This window comes from Pteropus vampyrus, unplaced genomic scaffold (assembly GCF_000151845.1).
Source record: "Pteropus vampyrus isolate Shadow unplaced genomic scaffold, Pvam_2.0 Scaffold81, whole genome shotgun sequence".
NCBI lineage: Eukaryota > Metazoa > Chordata > Mammalia > Chiroptera > Pteropodidae > Pteropus > Pteropus vampyrus.
In genome coordinates, this window is record NW_011888862.1 from 3,305,083 (window position 1) to 3,331,091 (window position 26,009).

Genomic DNA, 26,009 nt, shown 5'->3' on the forward strand with positions numbered 1-26,009 from the left:
AACACGGGAATCTGTTGTTGTCTACCATTTGGATATATGAATGTAACCTTTTCACTCTCGCATCTTTATTTTTCTTTTCCTTATAATTTAACGTGGTTATAATTATACGTCTTGCTGTTACCCTTCTGACGAAAACTATCTTACAGATATTAAATTGGTCTCATAATTGCACGCCAGGAGACATTTTCTCTTACTGTTGACACCTGTGGATGACACACTCTGTTAATACAAAGCAACCCCAGCTGGCCATCCACGAAGCCTATGCCATTTTCCAAGTTCGCGCTCGCTGTGTGCTCATGGGCTACCATCGCTGGGTTTTAGATGTTAACAAAGTTCCCACAGTGTAAGAATAAAAGACACAGCCCTCTGCTCACTTCTCTAGTTCTGTCTCTTTCCCCATCCGGTCTTCCTCATGAAAATTTAAGGCCCAACCCTGTCCCCTCCCTGCCTGGCAAAAGGTTAGGTGGTTTCCCAGTTTCCTACATGGTGGGTAGTTGTCCAAAACAGATTTAAGGGGCAGGAAGCCTGTCCCCTGCACTGAAAGACCGCCTAGTGCAAGGACAGGCCCGCAAGAGTCACCGTGGAGCTCTGTCGCCTTTATTCACCCCAGCCCCAGCCTCACCCCCAGGAGGACACCGTGCCTGACACAAAGCGGGTGCTTTGGAAATGACTGTTGAAAGCTCGAAGGCCATACATTACTTTTTGTAAACAACTGTTTCTTCCAGATGCTGTTAAAAGAAAAATGAAAACAACCCAGGGATAAAGAAACAGATGCTACGACCACAAGACGTACTGGGCGGAGGCTCCCTTCAGGAGAGTCCTGAGAGCCTCCATGGCGGGTGGACGGGCTGGGGGCGAAAGGAGGGGAGCGCTCCGATGAGTTGGGGTCTGATCTTGTACCCTCACACTGCAGTCACTTCACCTGCACTTACTCACACAATTAAAAGAAGAGAAAACAAAATAAAACAACATTCTAAGGCTAGACTGCAGATTTGAAAACCAGTCGGCTTAAAAGCAAATACCTTCAGCCTGGCTGTTCACTGACCTAGGGGACCGAGCAAGCCTGAGGGTGGAACGTACTCAACTGAAGGCATCCACTTACTTACTCTTCCTTCCTCCCACTGAAGGGAAGAATTCTCAATCACTGGCAGTTTTTCGCCCTGTCAAACAAGGTGAGGGCTCATCCAACTAGACGGAGATTCAGCTGAGCGAAGCAGAGGGGATCACGCTTCAGACATCACTGAACAGGTGCCTTGTCGTGAGGGGTTGGTCATTTTTATTGAAAACAGCTGTGCGACTCGATGTGACCAAGTGCTTTTTTCTGGTAGGATATTTGGTCATGGGAATTTGTTTTAATACAAACCAGAATATCTTCTTAGATTCCAGCTCTAAAATAGGGTTGGAGTGGGTTGGGTTCACATCTACTCGGAACCTCAGAATGTGACTTTTTTTTTTGGAAATAGGGTCTTTGCAGGTGTCATTAAGGGAAGGATCTGATGAGACCATAACGGATTAGGGTGAACCCTAAATCCAATGACAGCTATCCTCATGTGAGACAGGGAAGGACACGTAGAGACATAGAGAGAAACCGTATAAACCTGCAGGCAGAGATTGGAGCTACGCTGCCGCAAGCCAGCAAACGCCAGGAGCCAGCCGACACTGGAAGCAGCAAAGCCCTAGAGCCTCTGGAGGAAGCATGGTCCTGCCAACACGTTGGTTTTGCACTTCCAGCCCCCAGAATCACGTTCTGTTGTTCTAAGCCACGCGGTTTATGGTAATTTGTTATAGCAGTCTTAGGAAACTGACATACGGGTTAATATGCATATAAGGTTAAAACGAGAAAACCAGTATTATACTATTAAGGAGACACGCTACTGGATTCCACCTGGGGTCAGGATACACAACCTCGATATTTTTTGGCTCAGTCTATACATTTACATGATGTTGTCAATATAGACTTATAGGCCATAAAGGGGGAAAAAAAATCATGGGGAGTGACTTGGACTTTAGAGAACTTGACATAGCGGGAAAACCTGCTTTCAGTCTTCCACGGAGTTAGAACAAAGGCAGAGACATTTTGGAAGACAAAGTACTAAGATGAATGAGTGTTGAAGAATGTTATTCTTCCTGATTTTTCTAGGATTAGCATGTCTTTCTGATTATATTCTCTGCTACGTTGACAGAATTAACAATCTCAGCACAACCAAGTGAAAGCGCAGACGATTTATATCAGAAATGCCTCATTTCTGGCTAGCCAGCAACATACCCGGCACACAGGCGCAGACCGGGGGCCATGGCTGACGGGTCTTCCATCGTCACCCCACATCCCTCACTCCATGACAAATGTAATCTCGAAGTCAGTGGGCAGTCACCATTTCCATGTTTAGAATAAAAGCGCATTTCCATCCCTTCCTTCCACGTTTCCACAGCCTTTCACGGACTGGTTTTATATGTGTCTGAACATCTGGACTATTCAAAACACACAGAGAGTGGAACTGGGCTCGATCAGTAGGATTCCACGCTTGAATCTCCCTGACTACACCAAAATGACTCAATAAACACTGGGCTGTAACTTTCACTATATCCTCTAGGCTTTCCACAGAGGGTGACCTGAGGGAGAACGAGCTGGGGTTCCAGTAGGCTGACAGCGTCTAACCTTCTGTAGACACAACACAATTGAGCACGTCTTCCATCGAGTGTACAAAAACGCCTTTGGTAAGAACAGGACTTCGAGGGCTACGCGGGGGTGGACTTAGCCCTTTCTTTCTCTCTCATTCCTGAGTTCACTGGCTAAAGTAACCACGGACCACACCACAGACGGCTCATCTAGGTATCGTTTTAAATTTGATTCGATCTCCTGTCCCCACCTGGATTTGCTCTTTGTAACTAGGCCCGTTTTGACCCAACATCTACCCCCCAAACACAGGTGGTAAACACCTGAGTGGCCCAAGGCTGTGACAATGGTGACAGTGTTTGTTTCGGAGGGCCTTCTTCTCGTTTGAGAATGATGACTCGCGCTCATTTTCCCTGTATTAGGGGCTGTAATCTTGCAGTCTTAGTCGATGGTTATTTATGCCTTAAAACGGATACTTTTCTTAACCTAACGATAAACATTTTTCCTAAGAAGTAATTGAAAACACAGCTGACCTTTTAAACTTCACAACTGTCTACTTTCCCATAAGCAATGTCACTACGGAAGTTTTAAATAACGGAAATATTTCATTAGGAAGTGATGACATATAACATAATTGAAGCCATGCCTGTTCCCATGGCACAAAAGGAATTTTTCGCCCTCCTTAATTTTTTTTTTAATCATTGAAATATGTTAAATTGGAGATTATCTGGAAGAGTAGTAATCACAAGCAAGAACATGCTGTCTGGTCTGAAGGATTTTATCTTAAGAAAATAGTCAATAAGACTCAGATGATGATGAACTGTGTGTATAACATGTTTCTGCAGAAGTGCATAATACTAAAAAGCTAAATCTTTCAACTTTAGCTACGTTTTCCGTTGCTAGTAATATTTTATAAAACTCTGTGTTCCCTACATGGTTCATATTCAAAGTAGAATCTGCCCTTATTGAAGAAGTACCTTCTAGTGGTTCAAAGAGCAAAACAAAACAGCTTTGACCAAGTATTCACACAGCTCAGGTCCCTTACCTCCTTGTTAAACATTTCCCAGCTGTGTATGCATCTAAACCTCCACAGACATTTCCGTAAAGGTAACAGACCAGAAAGCACCCTGGGTATTCAAATTACTTACATCTGAATTCCAGCATTCACTACTGCTCAGAGGAATACGTAGTTATCCTACCCACCACCAAGAGTGGCGAAAAAAAATGCTGGGGAGCCGTCTGTTCCCCATTATTTTGTTACTGGTGGTGCAGGGTCGGGCCCCGGCGGCGTCTTCTAATAGAGTAAGGCTCTGGCACCACGGCCTGTTCTCACCCTCGCCAGACAATTCTCACATCCCCAGGGACCTCATAACGCTTTCAGGCCAGACTGTGGGACACAAAAGCATGGCGGAGAGGCTGGGACAAGTAGTTTTGAACTTTGCTACAACTGCACATTCTAAAACGCACAAAGAAGCGGAAGCCTGATGAGCTCAGTGCCGTTATTAGTAATGTGGAAGTGGGTTCGGCTTTTCAGCCCAAGTATTTTGCTACAGTAAGTTAGATCAAGCAAGACTGTCCTTTGAACAGAATAAAAGCTGTGACTACCTGGGTGAGATTGTGCTAATGACTGAATTTGACAGACACCAAAACCTAAATTCTTTTATGTTTTACGTGTTCTGAACCGATTTAAGAGTGTGATAAGTGCTGTCCAGAGCAGAAATATGACTCTTTCTAAAGTCACAGAACATCTTTATCAAAGACGTGTAGAATCTCAAACGCTAACCAGGACAAATAGTTATCAGAGAAAAACCAGTTGACGGTTAATAACCCGCAATCGAAGATGAGTTCTCAGCAAGTAACTATGACAACTAACATTTCTTGGGCACTGACTTTGAACTGAGAAGTGTTCTATAACTTTTCTTATTATCTTATTTAATCTTTATAATTACCACCCCATTAAGTAGGACCCCCATTTCACAGGTGAGGAGACTGAGGTGCAGAACGGTTAGGGCAGGTGGCTCGCAAGAGGATAAAAACCTCCTGCTGGTGAAGGGCTGGAACCCTGTGATCTGAGCGGCTCCGCCACAGCTGCCTCTGTATGATGTTACTGACGATAATGTAAATACTGGCGAGTAAGGTTAAAGACGACAGTTGCAAAGGTTTTCATAAAAGTCTCTTTTTTGTTGGTTTGCTGTCTAGAACACGGGAAAACAAGTACATACCACATTTTCTTCATAGAGGTGGTAAGACCTGTCCAGTTCACTTTAAGTCTCACAGACTGCATTTGGGAGCAAAGATAATTCTCGTAGGGAGGCTGAACTGGTTTCCTGCGGTGGCTGTAACAAGTACCCCAAACTGGAGGGTTCCGAACAACAGAAATGTATTGTCTCCCAGTCTGGAGGCCAGAAGTCCGAGACCAAGGTGTTGGCAGGGCCGTGCCCCTCGAAGGCTCTAGGGAAGGACCCGTCCAGGCCTCTCCTAGCTTCTGGTGGTTTCCTGGCTTGTGACAGTAGCACTCCCATCCTCACGTGGCGTTCTCCCTGGGTGTGTGTCTCTGTGTCCCAAATTTCCCCTTTTTGGGACACAGAGACATCGGTAACATAGGATCGAAGCCCACCCCAATGACCTCATTTTACCTTGCTTATCTCTATAAAGACCTTATCTCCAAAAAAGGCCACATCCTGAGATCCGGGGGATTAGGATGGCAAAATATCTTTTTTAAAGAACACAACTCAACCTGTAACAGTGATGATGGCTGGGGTTTGCTCCTATCCTTAGTTACCACTTCTATCATAAAAGTATCAATCTCTTGGGAGAAAAACACATTATCCTATCTTCTGGTAAGGAAGGAAAGTAGAAGTAAGCCCTATATCCATCATATTTTCTTTCTCGAAAGTAACAAACAGTACTCCAAGTACTTTTGGACGTGGTCCAATGCTTACTCTTCTGTTACACCCCAGACTAATGGTTATTTTGTATGTATTTTGAAAAAAGGTAAAATTTGTTTCTGGAGATTAAGAAAACATTTTCTATATGTAACACAAAGTATTGTTTTAAAAATACTTGTTGGATATACTTTTTCTAATGCACATCAAAGAAATGAAGTTTAATCAAAAGAAGGGAAGTAAAAAAACCTGAATGAGTAGTTTAGTGAAGAGTCAGGGAAAAGACACTAAAGGGGGTGACAATTTATAAGAAGCCATTGCTCAGTTCCTGGCCCGCAGCGGGGATCAATAAATGCTGGCCCATCATTATAAAAATATGGATCATTCAAGATGCAAGTGAAACTCATCCGTTCCTAGTTTCCTATGTTTCTGTTTACTAGAAAATTATAGGTAAAATATCATATAATTAGAACTCAATACAAACAATATTGAGACTGCCTACTGGTTATAATAGCGAGAAAAGCATTTGTACCTCCGTTAGAGACTCTTAAAATGTAAACAGCGGACCTCGAGAAAATCATGCTAAGGGAAATAAGCCAGAGAGAAAAAGCTGAAAATCACGATATCACTTATATGTGGGATATAAACCTACAAGCAACAAATGAACAGGACAAACAAACAGACTCATGGACATGGACAATAGACTAGTGGTTACCAGAGGGGAGGGGAGAGGGAAATGGGGTAAAGGGGGCCAAATATGTGGTGACGGAAAGAAATCTAACTATGGGAGGTGAACACACAGTATAAACATATATATGCCTTACATTAAAGTGTACAACTGTAACTTAATTGGATTTCGTTAACCAATTGGATTTCGTCACCATAAAAAATAATTTAAAAAATAAAAATTAAAAAAGAATACTTTTTAGAACCTATAATTAATAATAATAATAATAATAATAATAATAATAAATAATAAAATATATCCTGAAGGAAAAAAAATGTAAACAGTCTGGTAATTTTAATGGTAGCGAAGGCACCAAAAGCAGTTCTAGTTCTTTGCAGTAAGTAAGAAATTTAAAAAAATTCCTGCTTTCTGACTGAAGATATAAGATCATTATCACAATTCTCTAACCCCACAGACAGAGAGCCCCCACAAAGGGTCAAATCGGGAAGCTTAAGCACGAGGCACCTTGTGATTCTACTGAGGTTCACACTGATCTCGACTCTGAAGGGACCTTAATATTGAAGATTTGGCAGCTTGGGAGCAGCAGGGAAGTCTGAGCTGTGACCAGTGGGCTGGCAACAGTATTTTAGGGACAAAACCCAATCCCTAAGCTTGTGCTTGAGGAAGGAACACAGGAATTGGAGTCAGGCAGACCTTGGTTTGAATCCTAACAGCAAATCACTAGCTGTGTACCATGGAACGAGTCAATTAACCTTCTCAAGGCTCACCTTCTTGGTCTGTAAAATGGGTTTAATGCCTTGAGGGGCTGTTATAGGTTAAGGAACATGTGCCTGCACACATACGCATGCGCACACACATTCTCCATCTGGTGGAGTCCCTACCATTCACTAAATGGCAGAGACACTATTAGGAAAAGCTTTGTTCTAGAACTAAAGAAAAAATGCTACATTTGTTAAAGCAGCTCCAGAAACTAAGACAACTGAGGTGCGACATCGCCGTAGCTTTTCCGGGCTTAGGACCGGATTGGAATATTATCTGTACCCAACCCAGGAGTCAGAGGACAGCTTCACAGATCAGGGGAGACAGAACTGTTAAGGGGCCAGCAAGGACAGAAAGCGCTGGACATGGCCCGCACTTACGCCGCTCTTCCCGGTGCCTCTCGGTCTCGGCAAAGAACTGGCGGAGCTCCTCCGTGATCTCCATGTTGCTCAGGTCGCACTCCACCCCGCCATCTGAATCGCTCTCCGTCTCCTCCTCCTCCTCGTCCTCCTCCTCCTCTTCCTCTTCCTCTTCCTCTTCCTCGTCCTCGTCCTCCTCGGCCGACTCTTGGTCTTCTCTGCCGACGTGCGGGTGCTGCCCAGACCTTGGAGGATGCGAGTAACCGCAGTGAGGGGACGCGGAGTCCTGGTCAGAGGAGGCCCGAGGCGATCGGCCCTCCTGGGCATAGGCGCTCTGGGAGTGAGCTGCAGGAGGGAAGTACCATGGGAAGCTGAAATAGGCCGCCACCGCCTTCTGATAGGCATTCTGGTGGCTTCGCATCCAAGCCATCGCTTGATAGTAATGCTGCCAGTATCTTGCATATACCGGATGGGAAGCCCAAGACTCGGTAGTTTTCGACGATGCCGCCTACAAAATAAGGGGAGGGGGAGGCTAGACGCTACAGTTCACCCTCAGCAGAAGTGTATACTCACCTAATCGACACGGACTGACTTACTATCTGCTCAAACCCGACTCTACAGTAGGGTCCTACTGGGTCAAAGAAGAGATGACAGGTCCATGCCCATGATGGTCACCAAGTGTACGCATACTTGCTCTGAAGTACGCGTACATGAGGTACGCACAGGACAATTAATTTAAGGTTATGGCCGTTAAAACGTGGCTCATTTTTAGATAAGATGCAGGGAGAGCTGAGGACCCAACGTCCATCATCTCGGCTGCAACTACCCACTGTAATTAGGCGCCTAGTTCCAAGTCACCCACGGCCCGCCAAGGACCACACAGACTAGTGAGTGTGATGTTCCGCCGTCCCGCCCTGCCTGCCGGCCCAGCCCGCTCCCCAGTGCCTCGGACGAAAGATGGGGAGCTATGCGCCCGCTGGTGCTTTTACTTTTCATTTCCTGATGTCTTTCTCTGGTCTTCTCCATCACGGAACAAGAACACCGAGGCTTTAAAGACTAAAATTTACTTTTTTCTCTTATGAGTTAAGGAAAACAATCTTACCTTTGCTTCCATCTCCGACTGTGAAAATCCAAATGGGCACCGAAACTAGGAAAGAACCATCACAGTGCAAACATCTGGTCAGTACAGCTGTGTCATACTGGTGCCTATTTTCTGGTTTGCAAAGCAGCTCCTCAGAGGCCACCTCTTCCCAGTACTGTGCCTGGTCCTCACATAACTTACCACCAGGGGACCCTGCACCTGAGCATGACCTTGTGGTCTGAAAAGGAGGGCTCCCCTTAGGTATGACTGAGTGGCCCAAAGGACACTCCCGTTTTCAACTACTGGTTTCCCTATTTTTTTTAAATCGGCATGAAAGACGTCCATGATGCCCCCACGAGCATAATGGTCATGACTTTAAAACGCACTGACATCTAGAGATTTCACAGAACTTGTTTCCCTATTGAAAGTAAAGTCCACGAAGAGAACCATACAAAAAATAACATACAGAGCATGAACTAAAATTGACGACTATTATTTTACTTACCAATCCTTAACTCATGCCATTGCCTATTTAAATGAACCCTGGATGTCCCCAAGGCCTGAACACAATACAGTACCTCTCCCCAACGCACTGGAAACTGTCACTGCATCTTGCCTTAGGACTTGGACTCGGAGAAACCTCCCTACAGTAGCATCTCTCCAGCCTGGGTTGTGCCCTGCACTTTAAGTCTCCCAAACAGACCTTATTTTGGCTTGGATTGCAATGAGCCGTCCCGCAGCCAGCGTGTGACAACGCGCTCTCCCTGTCTAACCACTCTGTCTTTACAGGAGGAGAAACTGGTCCATGGAGATGCTCCACCAAGCCAGCATGTAGAACACCCTTGCCCGACAGCCTCGCTCTGCCCAGATTCACTCCTCCCCGCCCCCGCCTACCTGCCTGTGATTTACCCACGTGGCAGGAAATACCTACAGGGAAAGTTCAATCTGCAGCTGCGCCTTTTACAACCTTTTAAAAACAGACTTTTAATATTCTTCCCTCCTGTTGAGGAGTTCAGAGCCACTAAAATGCCAGCCTACACCAGAATGTACTCTAAAAAGTTAAATGAAAATAATATCCTAAAATGCATGGCAATTTAAGCATCTGTGAGACGAAACCTATTACGCACCGTGATGCTGAGCAGTTACTAAGGGTTTGAAACTTTGGAAATCAGACACTGAAGGGGTCCTATTTTTCCTAACTTCCCTTAATTGCAGGGTAGAATTTAAAGATCTTCAAGCCTTAAGCAATAAATTTGACCTATTTTATAATCTGTATCAGATGTTTTGCTATGGTTAATGTTGAAAATTGAGATATTAAAACGACCACTTGTTTGAAGATTTAGCCTAAAGAGAACCATTCACATTCTTTTTAAACATAAGCTTTCAAATAGGGCATTCCAAGAGGGCTGACATGACCTTCTGTAAATTTATCTTAAACATAGCTCACACTTCCTGTACACTGTTCTAAATTAGGGAACACACACACACACACACACACACACGCAGTGAATGTAAACAGAAAAAAGTGAACAAATGCAATGAAAATATAAATACAAATTAAGTGTACGTTACATTTAAACTATAATTTGAAGGTTTAAAACATGAGCAATTAGCTGAAAATCTGGCTAAGTGCTATGTGCTTTACAGGCTCCTGAAGAAATATAAAACAGTCAATACAATCTAGGGTCTGACCAGCCAGAGAAGTAAAACAAACACAAATGAAATCATGGAAGAAATCAGTCCACACTTGAGCGCTGAACTGTAAGGTGTGACCTTTAAGTGGCTAATTCGCCTCCACCAGGTTGCATCTGTCACTGAAAATCTGAATAGCTTTCTGAGTCTGCAACACACAATGACATTAAAGTGAACTCCGTGTGCGTCTTAATCAAATTTGTTTTAGAGATTAACAAGTAGCATAAGAAATAAATTAGAAAAGGCTAGGAGACATCTGTGTGTCTTCTGGAGATGAAGAGTTTTGAATTCAGACTTCAATGCCTTATAAATGTACTTAGAACCAGATTAACGTGAATATTAATTATCCCAAACTGGAAAGCCTGACAGCCTCAAATATGCAATAAACGTTATTGTGATTGAACGCTACTGTAGACCGCAGAATATCCTGTTTTTATTTATAACTGGGAAACACCAGCCCGCCTTTAATAGTAGTAGTACCAATATTCTGAAAATGCATGAGATGCCTTATGAGAGGCTCCACTCGGCAGAGTGAGAAATGTAGGCAGATGCGACAAAGCAGGCAACTGTCTGAGAAGTTCAAGTGTACTCCATTACGTACGCCAGGCTGCTCAAATGTCAATGGCTGTGATTTAAAAGGGGGAGGGAGCACTAATTTGAGGAGCGGTTACTTATTTATGCCTTCGATTCAACAAATAATTTGATAGAAGGGCTGCCATGTTACATTGCCTCAGAGATCTCACAAGGCACACTCTGAGCACTTCTGCAATCAAGAAGCCAGGACAATGAGCTGAGATGACTGAACAAAGCCAATTCCAGCATTTGGACCAGAAGCAGCTCTGTTTCAGCCCAGTGTGCCAACTCCGTATAAAGTAAATCAACCAGTAGATAAAGTATATCTATAAAGTATATCAAGTAATCAGCTAAAGCACTAGACTCTTTGAAGACCCAGGTCGTTAAGGAAAGATGAATTCATATTAATGATGGGATATGGGCAACCATGTCATCAATTTCAGTCTGATTACACTTTCTGCACTGTCTTGGCCACTGGGACACTTATAATAGAGTCTGTTGCCATCCCCCAGGAAGTTTACAGTCCTGGAGTTGTATGTCAAATATGCTCATTTCATCTTTGGCTTTATTTTCCCTCTTCAAGTTCCCCAAACTATGTATTATATCCTTTTGCATTTTAAGTAATTTTAAGATTCCTAACATCCTATAGCCAACTAAAAACAGTTCCCGAGAATGAATAATCATATCTCAAAAATCAAATAAGATAAAGTATAGAAAAACAAACCTAAAAGGAGAGCAGCTTGCCTAGAACTTTATAATTATTATTAGCTCCCTATTTCCAGGATTTATTTCCTGATATTTTATGCCAGCAATTTTTTCTGTGAAGGGCTAAACAGTAAACATTTGGGGCTTCTGGGCCACATACAGCCTCTGGCCCATATTCTTCATACTCTTAAAAAAAAAACTTTTAAAATATGAGCAACTAATTGTCTATTATATTTCAATAAAGCCAGGGGCTGGGGGAGGAGAAGTGAACAATTTCCAAACAGGGGGGAAAAAAAACCTTTAAAAATGTAAACACCATCCTTAGCTCCCGGTCAGTACGAAAAACAAGCTGAGGGCCATTTGTCCGCCGCTATTTCACGTTAACATATCATTAAGCTGTACAGACTCTGCCCTCAATACGCTGAGCATCCTAATTGTTCCTCGCTTTCCCCTTGGAAATCAGTGGAGAAACCTCGAGATTCTCACACTTGGAACAGGACTAGTGGAAGCAAGAGAACTGGGATTATGACCAACAGCAATCTTGGTGACCAATTCCTAATACTTGGGATAAAAGAATCATGTTCATGATTTAAAGCAAATTGGACCATTTCTTAAAGATCTACATAGACATTTAAAGACTTAAGAGTCTACGGCCAAGCCACCCTGAACGTACCCGATCCCGTCTGACCCTTGCAAGCTAAGCAGGGTCAGGCCTGGTTAGTACTTGGATGGGAGACCACCTAGGAAGACCAGGTGCTGTAAGCACAAAAAATAATAATAATAATAAAAATAAAAACTTAAGGAAAAAAACCCCTGAACTCCCGCAAAACTGTATCGATCGACAGCGCTTAGAACGTCACATGCAGTGCCATGATTTCTGATGGAGACCCCACTAGCTGCCATGTGCTAGACAGTGACCCAACAAGGACGGGAAGCAGGAGAGAGTCCCGAGCGTCGATTCCCTGGAAGAAGGAAGCCATACCCTTTCCTGCTACCGCATCACCACCCAAGGGAAGGTGAGTCTTGTTAAGCTTTTCAAAGCTGGTTCCTCTTTCCACACACAATGCTTAAGGGCCTAATAAAAAAAAAAAAGGCCCGGGTTTCTGAGAGGCCAACATGAATTCTAGACTTAGAGCAACACCACCATGTGACACCAGCACGATCTCAAAGAAAAGAAAGCTTACGGTCACAGCAGACTTAGATGTCCTTTCAGTGGTCTTTAATTTTGTATTTCATTCCCCACCTCCCTAGGAGAGCCTCCTACTCTTTTCTGGCACACTTCGTGGATTGTGCGGCAAGTGTCTTCCTAATGGATGATGGAGCTGAAAGAAAAGAGACTGGCAATGTCAGGGCAGGCCGAGATCCACAGCACTACCCAGCTGAGCCCAGGCAAGTACAGTGGCTGAATTCATTGTCTGTCTTCAATCTGTAGAGAAGGAAGGAAAAAAACAGCATTGAGGTCATTCGCTAAACACTGCCGAGGCCCAAAGGCAAAACAGGGCTTCTGAGTCTTCAGTGATATATTTTCCCATAAAGCCTTTTGCAAAAAAAACGCACCGATTCTTCATCGAATCTGCTTATCCTGGGAGATACGCTTTTAAATGCATAAATATATATGAACGATGACAGGCAGGAGCTTTGTGGTTTTCAATGGATCCACTGTGACTATTTCTGTCAAGTTATTAAAAAGAATTCTACAAATAAGTAATGTGCTTAGTTGAAAGGCAGTGACGATGCATAACTTCTTTTCATTGCATATTTATATTCTTATAAATATAAGATCTAGGATATGTCAGAGCAACCGGATAAATAAAAAAGTCACAAATTCCCTTCAAAATGATAATGTAACTGGATTTTCCTCTCCATTTTCCTTTTCCACTAGAATTCGGAAAATGGAATACATGAAAACGCACATGCTTTGAGTTTTGCATGGACACACACACAAAGTCAGCCATTAAATAAAGTATGCTGGTTAAAGCCCTGTAAGAACCTTTCCTGTTAAGGCTCCCACCGAGTTGGTTCTCTGGGCCAATCAGATAATTTGGGGGATCTAATTAGGCCTTCAGTACACAGTTTCAAGGTAGAAGGAAGGGGGTCTGCTGGAGATTGGTCAAATGAACGAAAGTACGGTGAGAAATGTGAATAACGTAAATTGAGTCACATGCGGTTCTTAGCAATCTCTGTAAGTGCAGTAACAACCCTATCGGAGAAGATGTCTTCCGATAACGCACACACCCGTAGGAACTTCCTCAACTAAGATAAATGACGAAATGAGAGTTTTTTGAGAGCACTGCTTCCTGTCCCCCACCCTCCGCAGCTGCATGATAAGGCTGGCAAGTTCATCTGGCTTGATGCCCTCGTGGGCTCCCTCCTGTGGCTTTGCATGGTTCCTGCTTAATGATCTGGACATCAAAGACGGGTCAAGTCTGAAGGGCCTTTTTCCACCTTCAAGTCCAAGTTCCACCTTTTGGCTGGACACGGGCCTCCCACAAGTGCGCAACCTACCGTGTGTTTAGAAGGCCCGCACCTCTCCACTGTTAAAACCAATGGGAAAGGAAGCCCCCGAACTGTTTTATTTTCTTTTCATTCTCTCAGCTCCAACCTCCAATTTACTCTCTTCTGGATGTTGCAATAAGAAGCGAAACAAAGTTACCTCTGACTCATGCACACAACGGGCAATGGCATAGCTGAAAATTGGGATAACTGAGAGGGACATAATAATAATACAACTCAAAGAGGAAGCAGATAAGGATCGCTTCTCTGCAAGTATATCTTTCATACAGCAAAACCTAGTGTGACCATAAAGGAATACGGTTAAACGGGCAGTAATACAAGTTAAAAAGCTACCAGCAAAAACCATGACCAGTTTAAAGAAGTTAAGACCACAAGGAGATTTCAGGCGCCTTTTTCCAAATTTTACTTCTATAAACACATGCACGGTAATTCCATGTTAATCTCTCTTTTCTGAATGCATATGGCACTCACTGTGCCCCATTCATTTGGATATTTAACCAATTACTGGTAGGCATGGATTCTGCAATCTATTTCTTTTAAATTTCCTGTTTTCCTTCTAGCATAAAAATCATAGCTAATATTTCCTGCCCTTGGATGCTGTTGAGATTGTTTCCTGATAACTCTCTCCTCCTACCCCTACCGTCCCTAAAATCACAAATAACTCTGACTATAAAGCTCCAAATCTTTTCAGAAAGCAGACATTTAAATACATTGTTTCCAAAGACTTTTTCAACTCATCTGAGCAACTAAGTTATACATTTTTCACCCGTTCACTCTTTTCACCGTTCTGTAGCCGGATTTCCTACTGTACAGCAATAGTTCCGTGATTTCTGCAGCTAGTTAGGAAACTCTCCAACCTCTACTGTAGCCTTGCTTGTTCAATTTCCACTCCCATCCTTCTCATCTCGCCCTATTCTTCAACGGTGGATTCTAAAAAACCACAATAACCTTTCACCATCTGAAAAAATGAAAAAGTTTTAGGACGAAAACCTCTCTGGAGCTGTAGTTTGTATACCTTCCCAGCACAGCAATAAACACATGGGGAATTTGCACACCTTACTGTGAACCTGCCTTCAGTCACGCCTATCCGAAGTTACTAACAATCTTTTAAAGCATACAGTTTTGCGTTCGCATTGCCATCCCAAAGGGACTGTTACAAGTGTAAATTGCATTTTTAAAGGTTATGCTACCCTGCGATTCATGGAAACCCGGAGAGTGAGTAACCCCAGAAGTGTTCTTGGTGTTATTAATCTTTTGTCTGGACTTTCCAGTAATGTCGTCTGCCTTCAGGCGCAAAACAGCTGAATACAGAACCCAGCCTGTGAAACAACTTTAAAAATCATTCTCGGAAAAAAAATGAAGTTGTTCAGAACCACCTGATCTGTACTAAGGGACTCTCTGGATTTCAAAGCTAAAAGGTAGTTCGTTGGCTACTGGTTCAACTCAATTACTGAGAAAGAAAAGTGGGTAAAGCCATTCTCCACCTCCAAAGGTAAGGCCCATAAAAGACCGCAGATGCAAATGCTCTCTAGACAACTTCCATCAAAACCCCTAACCTCCCACGGAGGTCCAAGTGCGAGGGAAAAGAAAGAATACCCCAAATCTTAAGTAGACGGGCCAATATCCTAAACATCCCTCTAAGGATGAGGCCGCCTTGGGCGACCTTCTGTTTAGATACTGGACCGGATGGGTGAAGTTCACCTTCCAGACCTAGCTTATCGCATGTTCCTGGCACATAAGAACCACATGGGGAGCTATGTCAAAAATACCGATGCCTGGGCCCCACTTCTGGAGATTCGAATATAACTGGGACGGAGGCCCAAGCATCAGAATTTTTAAAGTCATCCAGTGATTCTGATACGGCAGAGCAGAGAGCCCGTGGAACCAGTCCCTTCTCACAAATAATCAGCAATGATTAAGGACTCTCTTGGGCCTCTGGCCCCACTTTTTGCCGCCGGATGACAATTCCGACAACGTGGTACCCACACCCTCGGCTCTCCGGGCCTCAGAGGAAGCCAGGCTCCGCGGCCTCCAGGCTCCACCTTCACTTCCCAAAGAACACCCGGCCGTCCCCGGAGTCACCTCGTGGGCGCGTAGCTTGCAGGTCCTGGGTCGCGGGCTAGCAGGGACCTATTCCAAGGTGGGGAGACAGAAGGCACGTGAGGGAGGGAGATGTTGCCGGGGCGACTAGAAGTGGGCGGCCGGATCTGGTCACGTGATAGCTACGCGCCGGAAGTCCCGCTCTCGACGCGGCCTACGCCACTTCCGCACCGCGTTCTGCACCACTCAGGGGACGCACGCGGGATTAAGATCCGCCTCCTGGGCGGAGCGTGGGAATTTGGGACGGTGGGTAGCGGAGGCGGGGGACTTGGGGTAGAGCTCGGCTGGTGGCACCAGGGCGGGGACACGGACCCCCCCCCTCCCAGGTTGGGCGGTGGTGTCTGCGCCGACGGGTGTGGCGGGGCGGGAAGACGAGGGTCGTTTCTGCAAGACCTCTGTCCCCACAACAGCTCCTTGACTTTTTGCTCTTCTCTTAACGGAGGATGGTCGTGGCTCAGGAGGAAACGGCTCGGCGGCTTTGGAAATAGTCACTCAGATCTGAGTTTGAGTTCCATTCTAGCGCTTAGTTTATCAACCTCCCCTAGCCTTGGGTTCTCGCCCATAAGATGTGGATAATGATACCTAGTGCACAGTGCCTGGTGCTTTAGTGAGAGCAGACAAATAAACAGTGCCTAGTAACAGTTTTACTATCGTAATCCGCATCAGACAAATAGTGCCTAGTAACATTTTTACCATCACAATCAGCATCCATAATACTCGCCCTGTTTGCGTGGCGGAGGATTAGTTAATACGTATAAACCACTCAAAGTCTAAGCGGCATATTTTTTTTCTGGAGTAGACAAAATATGGCAAGAGCCCTAAAAGGGGGCATAACTTTGTCTTAGAATTTTCACTTCTGGGAATTTATTCCAAGGAGTAACAGATGTAAACTGGATGCTCATTGGAGTTATTTCAAGAAGGGAAAAACGAAACATGCTCAATAAGAGATAACTAGGCTAAATTAATGGGGCAGACGTTATTACCCTGCTATTCCTATACTACAGAAAACTCAAACAGTACAGAAGAATTAACTTTAACAAAGATGTGCTGGTGCCTACTACCTTCAAGTATTATTCTATACCTACACTGTCCATTGCGGTCGCCAGCCACATGTGGCTGTTCACAGCTTGTAATGTTCGCAGCTTGCGGTAGCTGAACTGAGATGTGCTTTAAGGGTCAATTACACGGTGGATTTTGAAGAATTAGTATGACACAAAGAATATAAAATATCTCGTTTTTAAATAGTGATGACATGTTAGAAAAGGACCGTTTAGGTTAAATAAAAGATTAAAATTAACTTCACCTTTATCTTTTTACTTTATTAACGTGGCTACTAGAACATTTAAAATGATATGTGTGGCATGCATTATATATTTATATATGTATCTATTGGACAGTTCATCGCCAGATATACAGTGGTGAGCAAGACAGTTTTTGACCTCATAAAGTTAACACTTGACTAGAGCAGAGACAAACAGATAATATAACCACACATCGTGGTAAATTATATGAAGAAAATCTTGCAGGGTAAGGGCCAGAAAGTGCATGTATATTGAGGGGAATTATTTTAGACAAGAGTCTCCCTCCACTGTTTGGAAAATGGATGTGGGAGGAAAGAGATATCCATGGCTAGAATGGGGGGTGGGGTGAGGAATGGTAGGAGTGTGGTGTCTTCTGGGAAAAGTCAGGAATGAACTGAAGCCGATACATAAATTGGGGCCTGGTGAAATCTCTGCCTTAGGGAAGAAACTGCTTCAGGGGACAAAGGAAAGAGAAAAGAAGAGGGGTAAGATACCAGGGAGAAAGAGCTGAGGGGGCCCCTAGGAAAGGCAGAACAAAGCGAGCCAAGAGTGGATCCGTAGAGCAGTTACTGGAGTACTATGAGTACATGTACCGTAATGTTATGAGCGTGGTATATATTCTGTCTCTCAGGTGGTAGCGTAGGGGAGATCCACCAGGCCAAGGACTCAAATTCCACCTATCTTGTAGCTTCATGCTCCTTGGTTTGTTGCCTTGACCCACGTGGCCCAAGGTAGCACATCACTGCACCTTCCTTTCAGCCAGTGGGAAGAGAGAAAGGGGAAGCCAGGGCCTGGCCCTTCCCTCTAAGGTAGGGTTTCTCCATCTTGGCACAATTCACATTTGAAGCTGCATAATCTCTGTTTTGGAGGCTCTCTTTTGCGTTGTAGGATGTTGAGCAGCATCCCTGGGTTCTACCCACTAGATGCTAGTAGCATCCTCCAGTTGTGACCATTAAAAATGTCCCAGACATTGCCAGATGTCCCCTAGGGTCAGAGTCACCCCCCGCCCCATCCCCAGTTGAGAAGCGCTGCTTTAAGGGTACTACTCAGGAATCTCCAACAAAACTTTTGCTTAAATCCCACTAATGGCCAGAGGCTCCTCACTGGGCTATCTTAAGGGGAATGGAGTCTTGGAATTGTCTGCTGGCCAGGTACCCAGTTAACGGTTAGCTAAAGAGTAGGGCAAGAAGCTAGCAGATTCTCATGTCACAGGGAGTGGAAACTCCCCAGCTGATTGAGAAGGTGCTTCTGTTCTTTTCAGCTGCTAGGCTGAGTTTTAGTCATTAATCATTTCAATTCACTTGTGTGAAAATAGTGGTGGTGGGGAACACTAAGCACCGGAAAAGTAACCATCTCTTTTGAAAAGGATGGGCGTTGTTACCACAAAGAACTGACCGGGGTGAGAAATTGGGTTCTGAAATGGAGGCCAGAGAAGGTTGGATATTTTTACTTGTGTTTTGGCGCCATCTGGTGGAAATTTATAAATCTGACCATTCCTCACTCTCTTGTCTGGTATTCAATTGATTTGTCTCAGGCATTAACCTCAAATTATAAATAACCCTTATGTGGATTTTAGCAAAACTTTCAAAGGTCCTTGCAGATGAGGAACTCTTTAAATCAGGGTTTCTCACTCTTGACACTATTGACATTTAGGGCTGGATAATTCTTCGTCGTGGGGGCCGCCCTGTGCATTGTAGGATGTTTAGCAAAGATTGCCAGATCTTCCTTGGGCAGGAAGGCAAAATTGCCCACAGTTGAAAACCATTCCTTTAAACAAAGCCCCTAAAAATCTTATGGTCTAATAAGGCCATATGCCACAGTAATCTCATAGCAGTGTATCCTGGGGGTGGGAGAGGCGTGTCTGAGCGATGGGAAGACAGAGATGGCGAAAACGACACATCTGGCTACAGCATGATGTGTCCTCTTTTTTATACTCTGGAGAACTCTGCTCCTGCTTGTCCCAACAGCTGGAGATGCGATTGATGCAGGGATGCCAAAAAGCCTGCTGAGAGGATGCAGAGTTTCTTTAAATCCCATGGCAAAGAAATCTACAGAGGCCATTACCTAAAGCAGGAAGTAGCAAAGAATCATCCCAGACTATGATACTGGCCCCTCAAGTTCCCTTCCGAGGTGTACAGGAGTGGGAAGCCATAGCTGGTCTTACTGGGCTTTTTGGATCCTTCTGGTATCCCTCTGCCCCCTGAGTGCCGTGGAGAAATGGGTTAGGTCCCCTCGCGTGAGTCAAGGAGGTGGTGCTAAACCACCTGCGCAGAGAAGAGCTGAACTTGGACATTGCCTAATTGTTATCACGGACCCCACAGGCATTTCAGGAGCTAGACCGGCCCTCCTGAGTTGTCAAAGTTGGGCTTAGATGGCGGGAACTTTATTCTCCCATATAGCGTAGTCACTGGACATGGGCTTCTGGGAGAGGACATGGCTTTGGGTGAGGTGGCTCTCTGAGGCTGGAGCCACAAGGCCTTCATTGAAGGGAGATCTGGGCCAACCCAGTGTTCACAACACGTGTGACACGTGTTCATTTGCTTCTCAGCATCTTCCACTCAATGATAAAACTCCTTATTTAGTTCTGTGTCAGCAAAACATAGCATACCACATAGGAATACTGGTTCAATGAAATGGGACAATTGTGGTCATTGGGATCGTTGCAAACTTAAATACTATAACAAAAGCCTTCATTATACATTTTCTTGAGAGGCGGGAAACTCCCCAAAGATTACTCCATATTTACATTATTATATAAATTACGATACTTTTTCAGAAGTAATGAGTCACTATCAGCTGATAATACTAAACAGTACTAAGCTAATATTTAACAGTGTTTTGAATCTTTAGTAGATGAGATTCTTTATCAGTAACTTATAAAGAGGATTGGTATGGGATAGAGCTAATTTATAAAATATTACTCACAATTCAAGTAAGGTAAATTTCTGCTTAAATAGATGTGATGATAACTCACTAATGTAAAGAAAGTCCACAAAATAGTACCCATTTTCGTCCAGCAGAGGGCACAGCTGTATATAGTTATTGATGGAGAAAAACTTTCAAAAGCAAACAGAAAGTGCATTAATGTCACAGCCACATGCTGTAGTAACATATTTTATCACATATAAATGAATGTAACTATCTGAAGTTCAATAATGTGCTGTCTGTACACTGCAAGACTACACGTCCCACTATTTCACATTGTATTTTAAATTATATCTTCAACAAATTCAGGATTAGGTTAATCTCTAAATAATACAATTAATTTTTACTGGCTAATATCATTTGAGCCTAACAACGTGTAAGGGTTTTTTAGAGAATAATTTCACTTATGGTATGTTTCCCATTATCTCAAGATATTTTATAGGTCATGACATAGAAGCACACCTATGTATACTGTACAGTGTCCTCATAGTTTAAGAAAAAATCTGGTTAATATCACTGATAATTCACGTAATGAAAATTTCTGCTTAGAATTGATTATAACTCACTGTCTATGTAAAGCTCCACAAAATAGTACCCATTTTCGTCCAGCAGAGGGCACAGCTGTACATAGTTATTGCTGGAGAAATACTTTCAAAAGCCAATGGGAAGTACATTAATGTCACAGCCATGTGCTGTGGTGACACGTTATCAAATGTCATGAGTGTAACCATACATCCATATTTTGATTGGCATGGGTTTGGACACGATGAGCTCACGTGGTGAAATGGACACAGGCCTGTTCTAGGGAATGGAAGATCTGGCTTTGTCTCTTACTGGTTGTGACACCTTGGTCAAGTAACTACTTCTCAGAGCCTCTCTGTCTTCATCTGTTAACAGAAGAATGATAATGCCCAGTGGGAACACTTCACAGATGGGCGATGTGTGCTCACGGAGTAAGAGCTATGGCCATCACCCATCAGATCACCGGGTCGTCTGTGCCGTAGTACAGGAGTAACTGAAGCAATGCAGCCATCATGAAGTGTCCACCAGATGGTGGTCAGTCTAGTTTTCCCTCTGTGAAGAACTTGACTGAATGGATCTGCAGGTTCTTGGGCAATGTAGAGGCGTGAGAAGAAGAGGTCTCCAAAGGTTAGATTTCTGCTAATCTGGGGAGAAGCGCCTTGATTAGTGTTTCAACCTTGTTTTTACCACAACCTCGTAAAGCTGCTCAGTCATCGGGTATGTTTCTTACTTTAGGTACATTTCTAATTCCATTTCAGGGAATTTATTCTTAGTAGTGATTCAAAACTATAAAAGGACATAACAGTTATATATGTATAGATATTTATTACCGTATTGTTTATGGAAGCAATTTTGGAATATGGATTATCAGGCAGCCATCAGAATGAAAATTATGATGATTATAGAGGTGCGTGGAAAGTAAGTCTGATGAATGATAAGTAAAATAAAAGCAGAATGAATTATGTGTCACATTAATAACTATGTCAAAATCGAAAGCATATGTGGCTGGGAAAAAAATGGCAAGAAAGATGGAATGGTAATAACCTCTGACATGGAGAGTCAGGAGTCTCTGTCTTTCTGTATCTTACTCTCTCTCTGCATCTCTCCTTCCTAAATCACATTAGTGCTATTATAGTGATATTTACAGAACACAACACTTCTAAAGAGATTTCATGCTTTGTTTGAAGTATAGTAATGCCTAATGTATCTGGCATGTTAGGGAAGTGGCATATTTAAATGACTATGAATCTGATTTTTCGTTAAAAAATTTTAACTGATTAAAAGATGAAAAGTTAAAGGATCATTTTCTCTAATCTTTACTCATTTAAACACAAGAACAACAACAACAAAACCATATTAACTAGAAAGCTCTCTAAAATGCATTGCATACTTTCTTGCTTTCTCCAACAGTTGCCTGAACATATCTTACTCTTTTGTGTGTGCGTGTGTGGACAAAGCCAGGTCTCAGGTTTGTCACGATGACTTGTCAGTTTCTCTCCCACACTGGAATACAGCAATGTCCTCACATGCAGTTCACTAATAGGGTTATTTGCCTTTACAAGGCATGATTAGATCTCCTCTGAGTTTTGATTCCTAAATTTTTAACAGGTTTTCTTTTTTTGTTGTTTGGTCTTTTTATCTTTTGCAGTCCATTACGTGTCATTTTCATGGTTGCCAGTGTCCTAGCTTTTGGCAGCCTTGTTTTTCTAAACTCCTAACACATTTGCTGCTTCTAACATGCCTTGTTAGAAAATCACACGATCGAGTTTACTAGAATTATGGACAGACAGTTCCAAAGGCCCTTCCACTTTATATAAGTGCTTGGACAGTGGAGGCATGGTCACATCTATTTTGGTTGCTCAGAGGTGTTTTGGTTTATTCCTCAGCCCTTGGCTGTTTCTTGGATATGTTGACGTCTCAGGGGAATGACCTATGCACAAGGGACATGGTACTGCAGGGAAAATAAAATACTGGCTCTCAGAAACAAAGCATAGTAGCAGTAAATCCAGTCAACCCCAACAAATCAATGGGAACTGAAAGCAGAGTCAAGCAATCAATAGTCATCAAAAAACCCACGCTTGCATCTGCTCCATTCTTTTTCTGTGTCATTTCTTCCTTTCCATTCATAGACTTCATCCTGGTCCAAATTTACCTCCAGTTTAGAAAAGAGCAATGGAACGAGGAGAAGCAGTAATTATACAAAATAAATTAGAGAATTATAATTTCTGTGATGCAAGGATTTTTCTCTTTAGCCAACCAGTAAATAGCACATATTTTGAACATAAAAGACATATTTTAAACATATCAAGTAGGTTGCCAGATGCTGTGGAGACTCAAAAGAAATAGGCGTTTATGCTCCCTATATTCATTTTTTTTTTTTTTGCAAAAGAATTAACTGTAGTCGAGTACGAAATGTATGCAATTAAAATAGAATTAAATGTAATTAAATTAAATTACACATAACTCTGGGGATCTAGGTGTTATATAAATTCAGATATTTCTGGTACCCAGGGTCAGTGATATTTGCTTTTAGTTCTGGTGTCTAAAGTAAGACTCCAACACTGGTCGTTATGGATATATAGGCACTCTTTTGAAGAGCGTTTCTACCGTATTTTATTGCACTCTACCCCACTCTTGAAGGTATTTATGTACTTCTGGGGCTTAGAAAACTTTTTACACTTTCCAGCCTTCTCCTTATTCCAGAAAAATACCCAACAAAATAGGCAATAACCACAAATCAAAATAAGCAAAGCCGCTCCTTAATCTTCAGAGTAGTGATTGAAAGATAACTTGTAATGGGACATAATTTTTGGTTTCTTTTAATTCTGAAGAACCTTATAGTGTGTGAGAAATAACCTACACTTAGATCAATGTATGAGAAACGATCATCTTTTGAGAATCAATGTAAATTGCTGAACAAATCTTTGTTCAGTGTGATTAGTACTAGTCATCAGTACTAAGAAATGATCAGAAAGTCCACACTGTTTTGTTGCTTACATGGAGGTGTAGACTCTCCAGAGAAGGAAAGGAAGTATATTAGGAGCAAACGGCAGTGTCGTGTCTGCATTAGACAAGATTTGCTGGTCATTTTGATAGAAAACTAGTTGAGAGAATAGTTATTTTCCATAGTTTGAAGGCTGTATTAATGAAAACCTACAATGTTCAATTGTCTTCTATATAAATCGCGTATTGGAAACTGATGCATTTGTTCTAGATTATTCATGGTAGTAGGTACAAATTTAATTTTTTAAAAAAATCACCTAATCAAACATATTGGAATATTCTAAAAGAAAATGTTTAGAGCCCTGAAACCATTCCAAACCACATTTTACCCAATAATTTAAAAAAATGCTTCCATCACATTTATACGATGTTGTGAAAAATTATGAAATAACCAATATATCCTTTCCTTTTTTTTTTTTTTTTTTGCTTTTTTTCTATTCGAAGTGATGATGGGAGACAAGGTGGCTTAAAGGTTGGGAACTAGAGAATACTTTCCCTTCTGGCAATAGGATGCTATGAACATCTATAAATTTGATGATCGGTAGTTCAATAAATGTTGAGAATAATGTATGTACTCAGGTTATTAGGTAACCATTTCATTGTCTATTAAGCTAAACAGATATATTAATTTAATATGCATAATTGACAAGACTACTTTGTTTATAGCAATGGTTCTTAGCTTTAGATTCATATTAGCAGCACTTGGAGAGCTTTTAAAAACCCTAAATCCAGGCCACATCCCAGACCAAATAAATTAGAATCTCTTGGGGCTGGGACTCAGATGTCAGTACTTTTAAAGCTCACTAGGTGATTCTAATATGTAGCCGAATCTGGGAAACACTGCTTTATAGACTATCCCTGCTTGCTCTGAGTTAAATTTAAATACATTAGGGACTCTTTCTTTAACAATCTTTAACAGTCTGTTTCTTTAACAGTCTTTAGCGACCATTTCTGTTTTGTTTCTTTTGCTTTAAACAAAAGCAAATCATTCTAAAAGAGTAATTTTATTTGTTTTCTTTCGTTCCTCCTTTCTTTCCCTTTGCTCTTTGTTTTTCTGCCATGTTGATCAATATAGCATAATATAGTTGTGATCAGGTCATCCTAGGTGTGACTACAGATTGGGCTATGTAATACTTGTCATTGATTGGCAACTTATTTAATCTCTAAATTAGGTCCCCTCCCCCAACCATCGATAGCAGTGGTTCTCAACTGGAGGTGATTTTACGACCTAGGAGACAGTCAGCACTGTTGGAGACATTTTTGATTGTTATCACTTGGGGGTTGCTTTTGACGTCTAGTGGGTAGAGGCCAGTGATGCTGCTAAACATCCTATGGTGCACAGGGCAGCCTCCACAGTACCGAATTATCTGGCTGCAAATGTCACTAGTGCTGGGGTGAAGGAACCCTGATCTCTGGAGTCTGTATGTATTCAAATTCTTGTTCCTCGACTCCCTAACTGTGTAACTTTGAGCAACTTACTATTCCTGCCTGAATCCATCTGAAAATGTAAACATTATTAGCACTCACCTTGGAGTCGATGTGAGGTTTAAATGGATTTATGCATGTGGAGTCTTAAGATAGTGCCAGGTAGCTATTTATCACCAAAATATATCTCCTTCTATTCTTGGACATTTATGGCCTCTTGTCAGGGTCCTTGAGATCATTTGTTTGACCCTCTTCTCGACTATCTCAGCACTAATATTTCATGACTCAGTGGTAGGAGGGAGAGAGGGGTTGAAGGGTGGGGTTGTCTTTGAATATGTACTTGCTTTGGATTCTAAGTGGAAATTCCGAGAAGACAGTCCTGCAGACACTGACTTTCCCTCCCCAGCTTACACGTTCCTCTCCCACTTTATTATTCGAGCGTCACACTTGTGTTGAGGTGGAGTGTTCAAGTAAACAAGCCTGTATTGGCTCAAATAAAAAGTCAAACATATTCTTGTAGGTGCTGATTCAAAGGGAAGGGAGCTTAATAACAATGAACACCATTTACGAATAAACTTTGTCTTTATTATTAACAAGGGGTAGGTAGCTATAGGAGTCTGAAACTCAGAAAAGAGCTCTGTGCCGGAAACAGATTTGGGAATCATTATTACAGAAGGAGTCAAGTTATGGGAGAGAATGAAAATGCAAGGAAGGGTGTAGGGAGAAGAGAGAAGGGAGCTCAGGATAGAACCCAAGAAATATATGCTCAGCTAATACTTACTGCAGACCTACTGTGCGCTTGCCAGTCACTTTTCTGATCTATTATACTACATCTCTCGTTTAGGGAGAGTCGCCTCCTGCTC

At 42.6% G+C, this 26,009-nt stretch overlaps 1 protein-coding gene and 1 pseudogene across 20 annotated transcripts in view; one reads left to right on the top strand and one right to left on the bottom strand.

Annotated features, from left to right (window-relative positions):
* Positions 1-16,090, bottom strand: part of GEMIN8 (gem nuclear organelle associated protein 8) — a 34,654-nt gene extending 18,564 nt beyond the window's left edge. For 12 of the 20 annotated variants that reach the window (XR_002781048.1, XR_002781050.1, XR_002781051.1 and 9 more), the window contains exons 1-3: positions 15,953-16,090; positions 8,408-8,452; positions 7,327-7,813 (exon numbers count right to left, since the gene is read on the bottom strand). Coding sequence is in view for 16 of the 20 variants with exons in the window: in XM_023532299.1 (XP_023388067.1) it covers positions 7,327-7,813; positions 8,408-8,419 (499 nt within the window). In the remaining 4 variants the exon portion in view is untranslated. The other 8 variants (XM_023532293.1, XM_011362945.2, XM_011362944.2 and 5 more) reach the window with 8 other exon arrangements.
* Positions 12,002-12,121, top strand: LOC111741704 (annotated as a pseudogene).
* Positions 16,091-26,009: the final 9,919 nt, after the last annotated feature.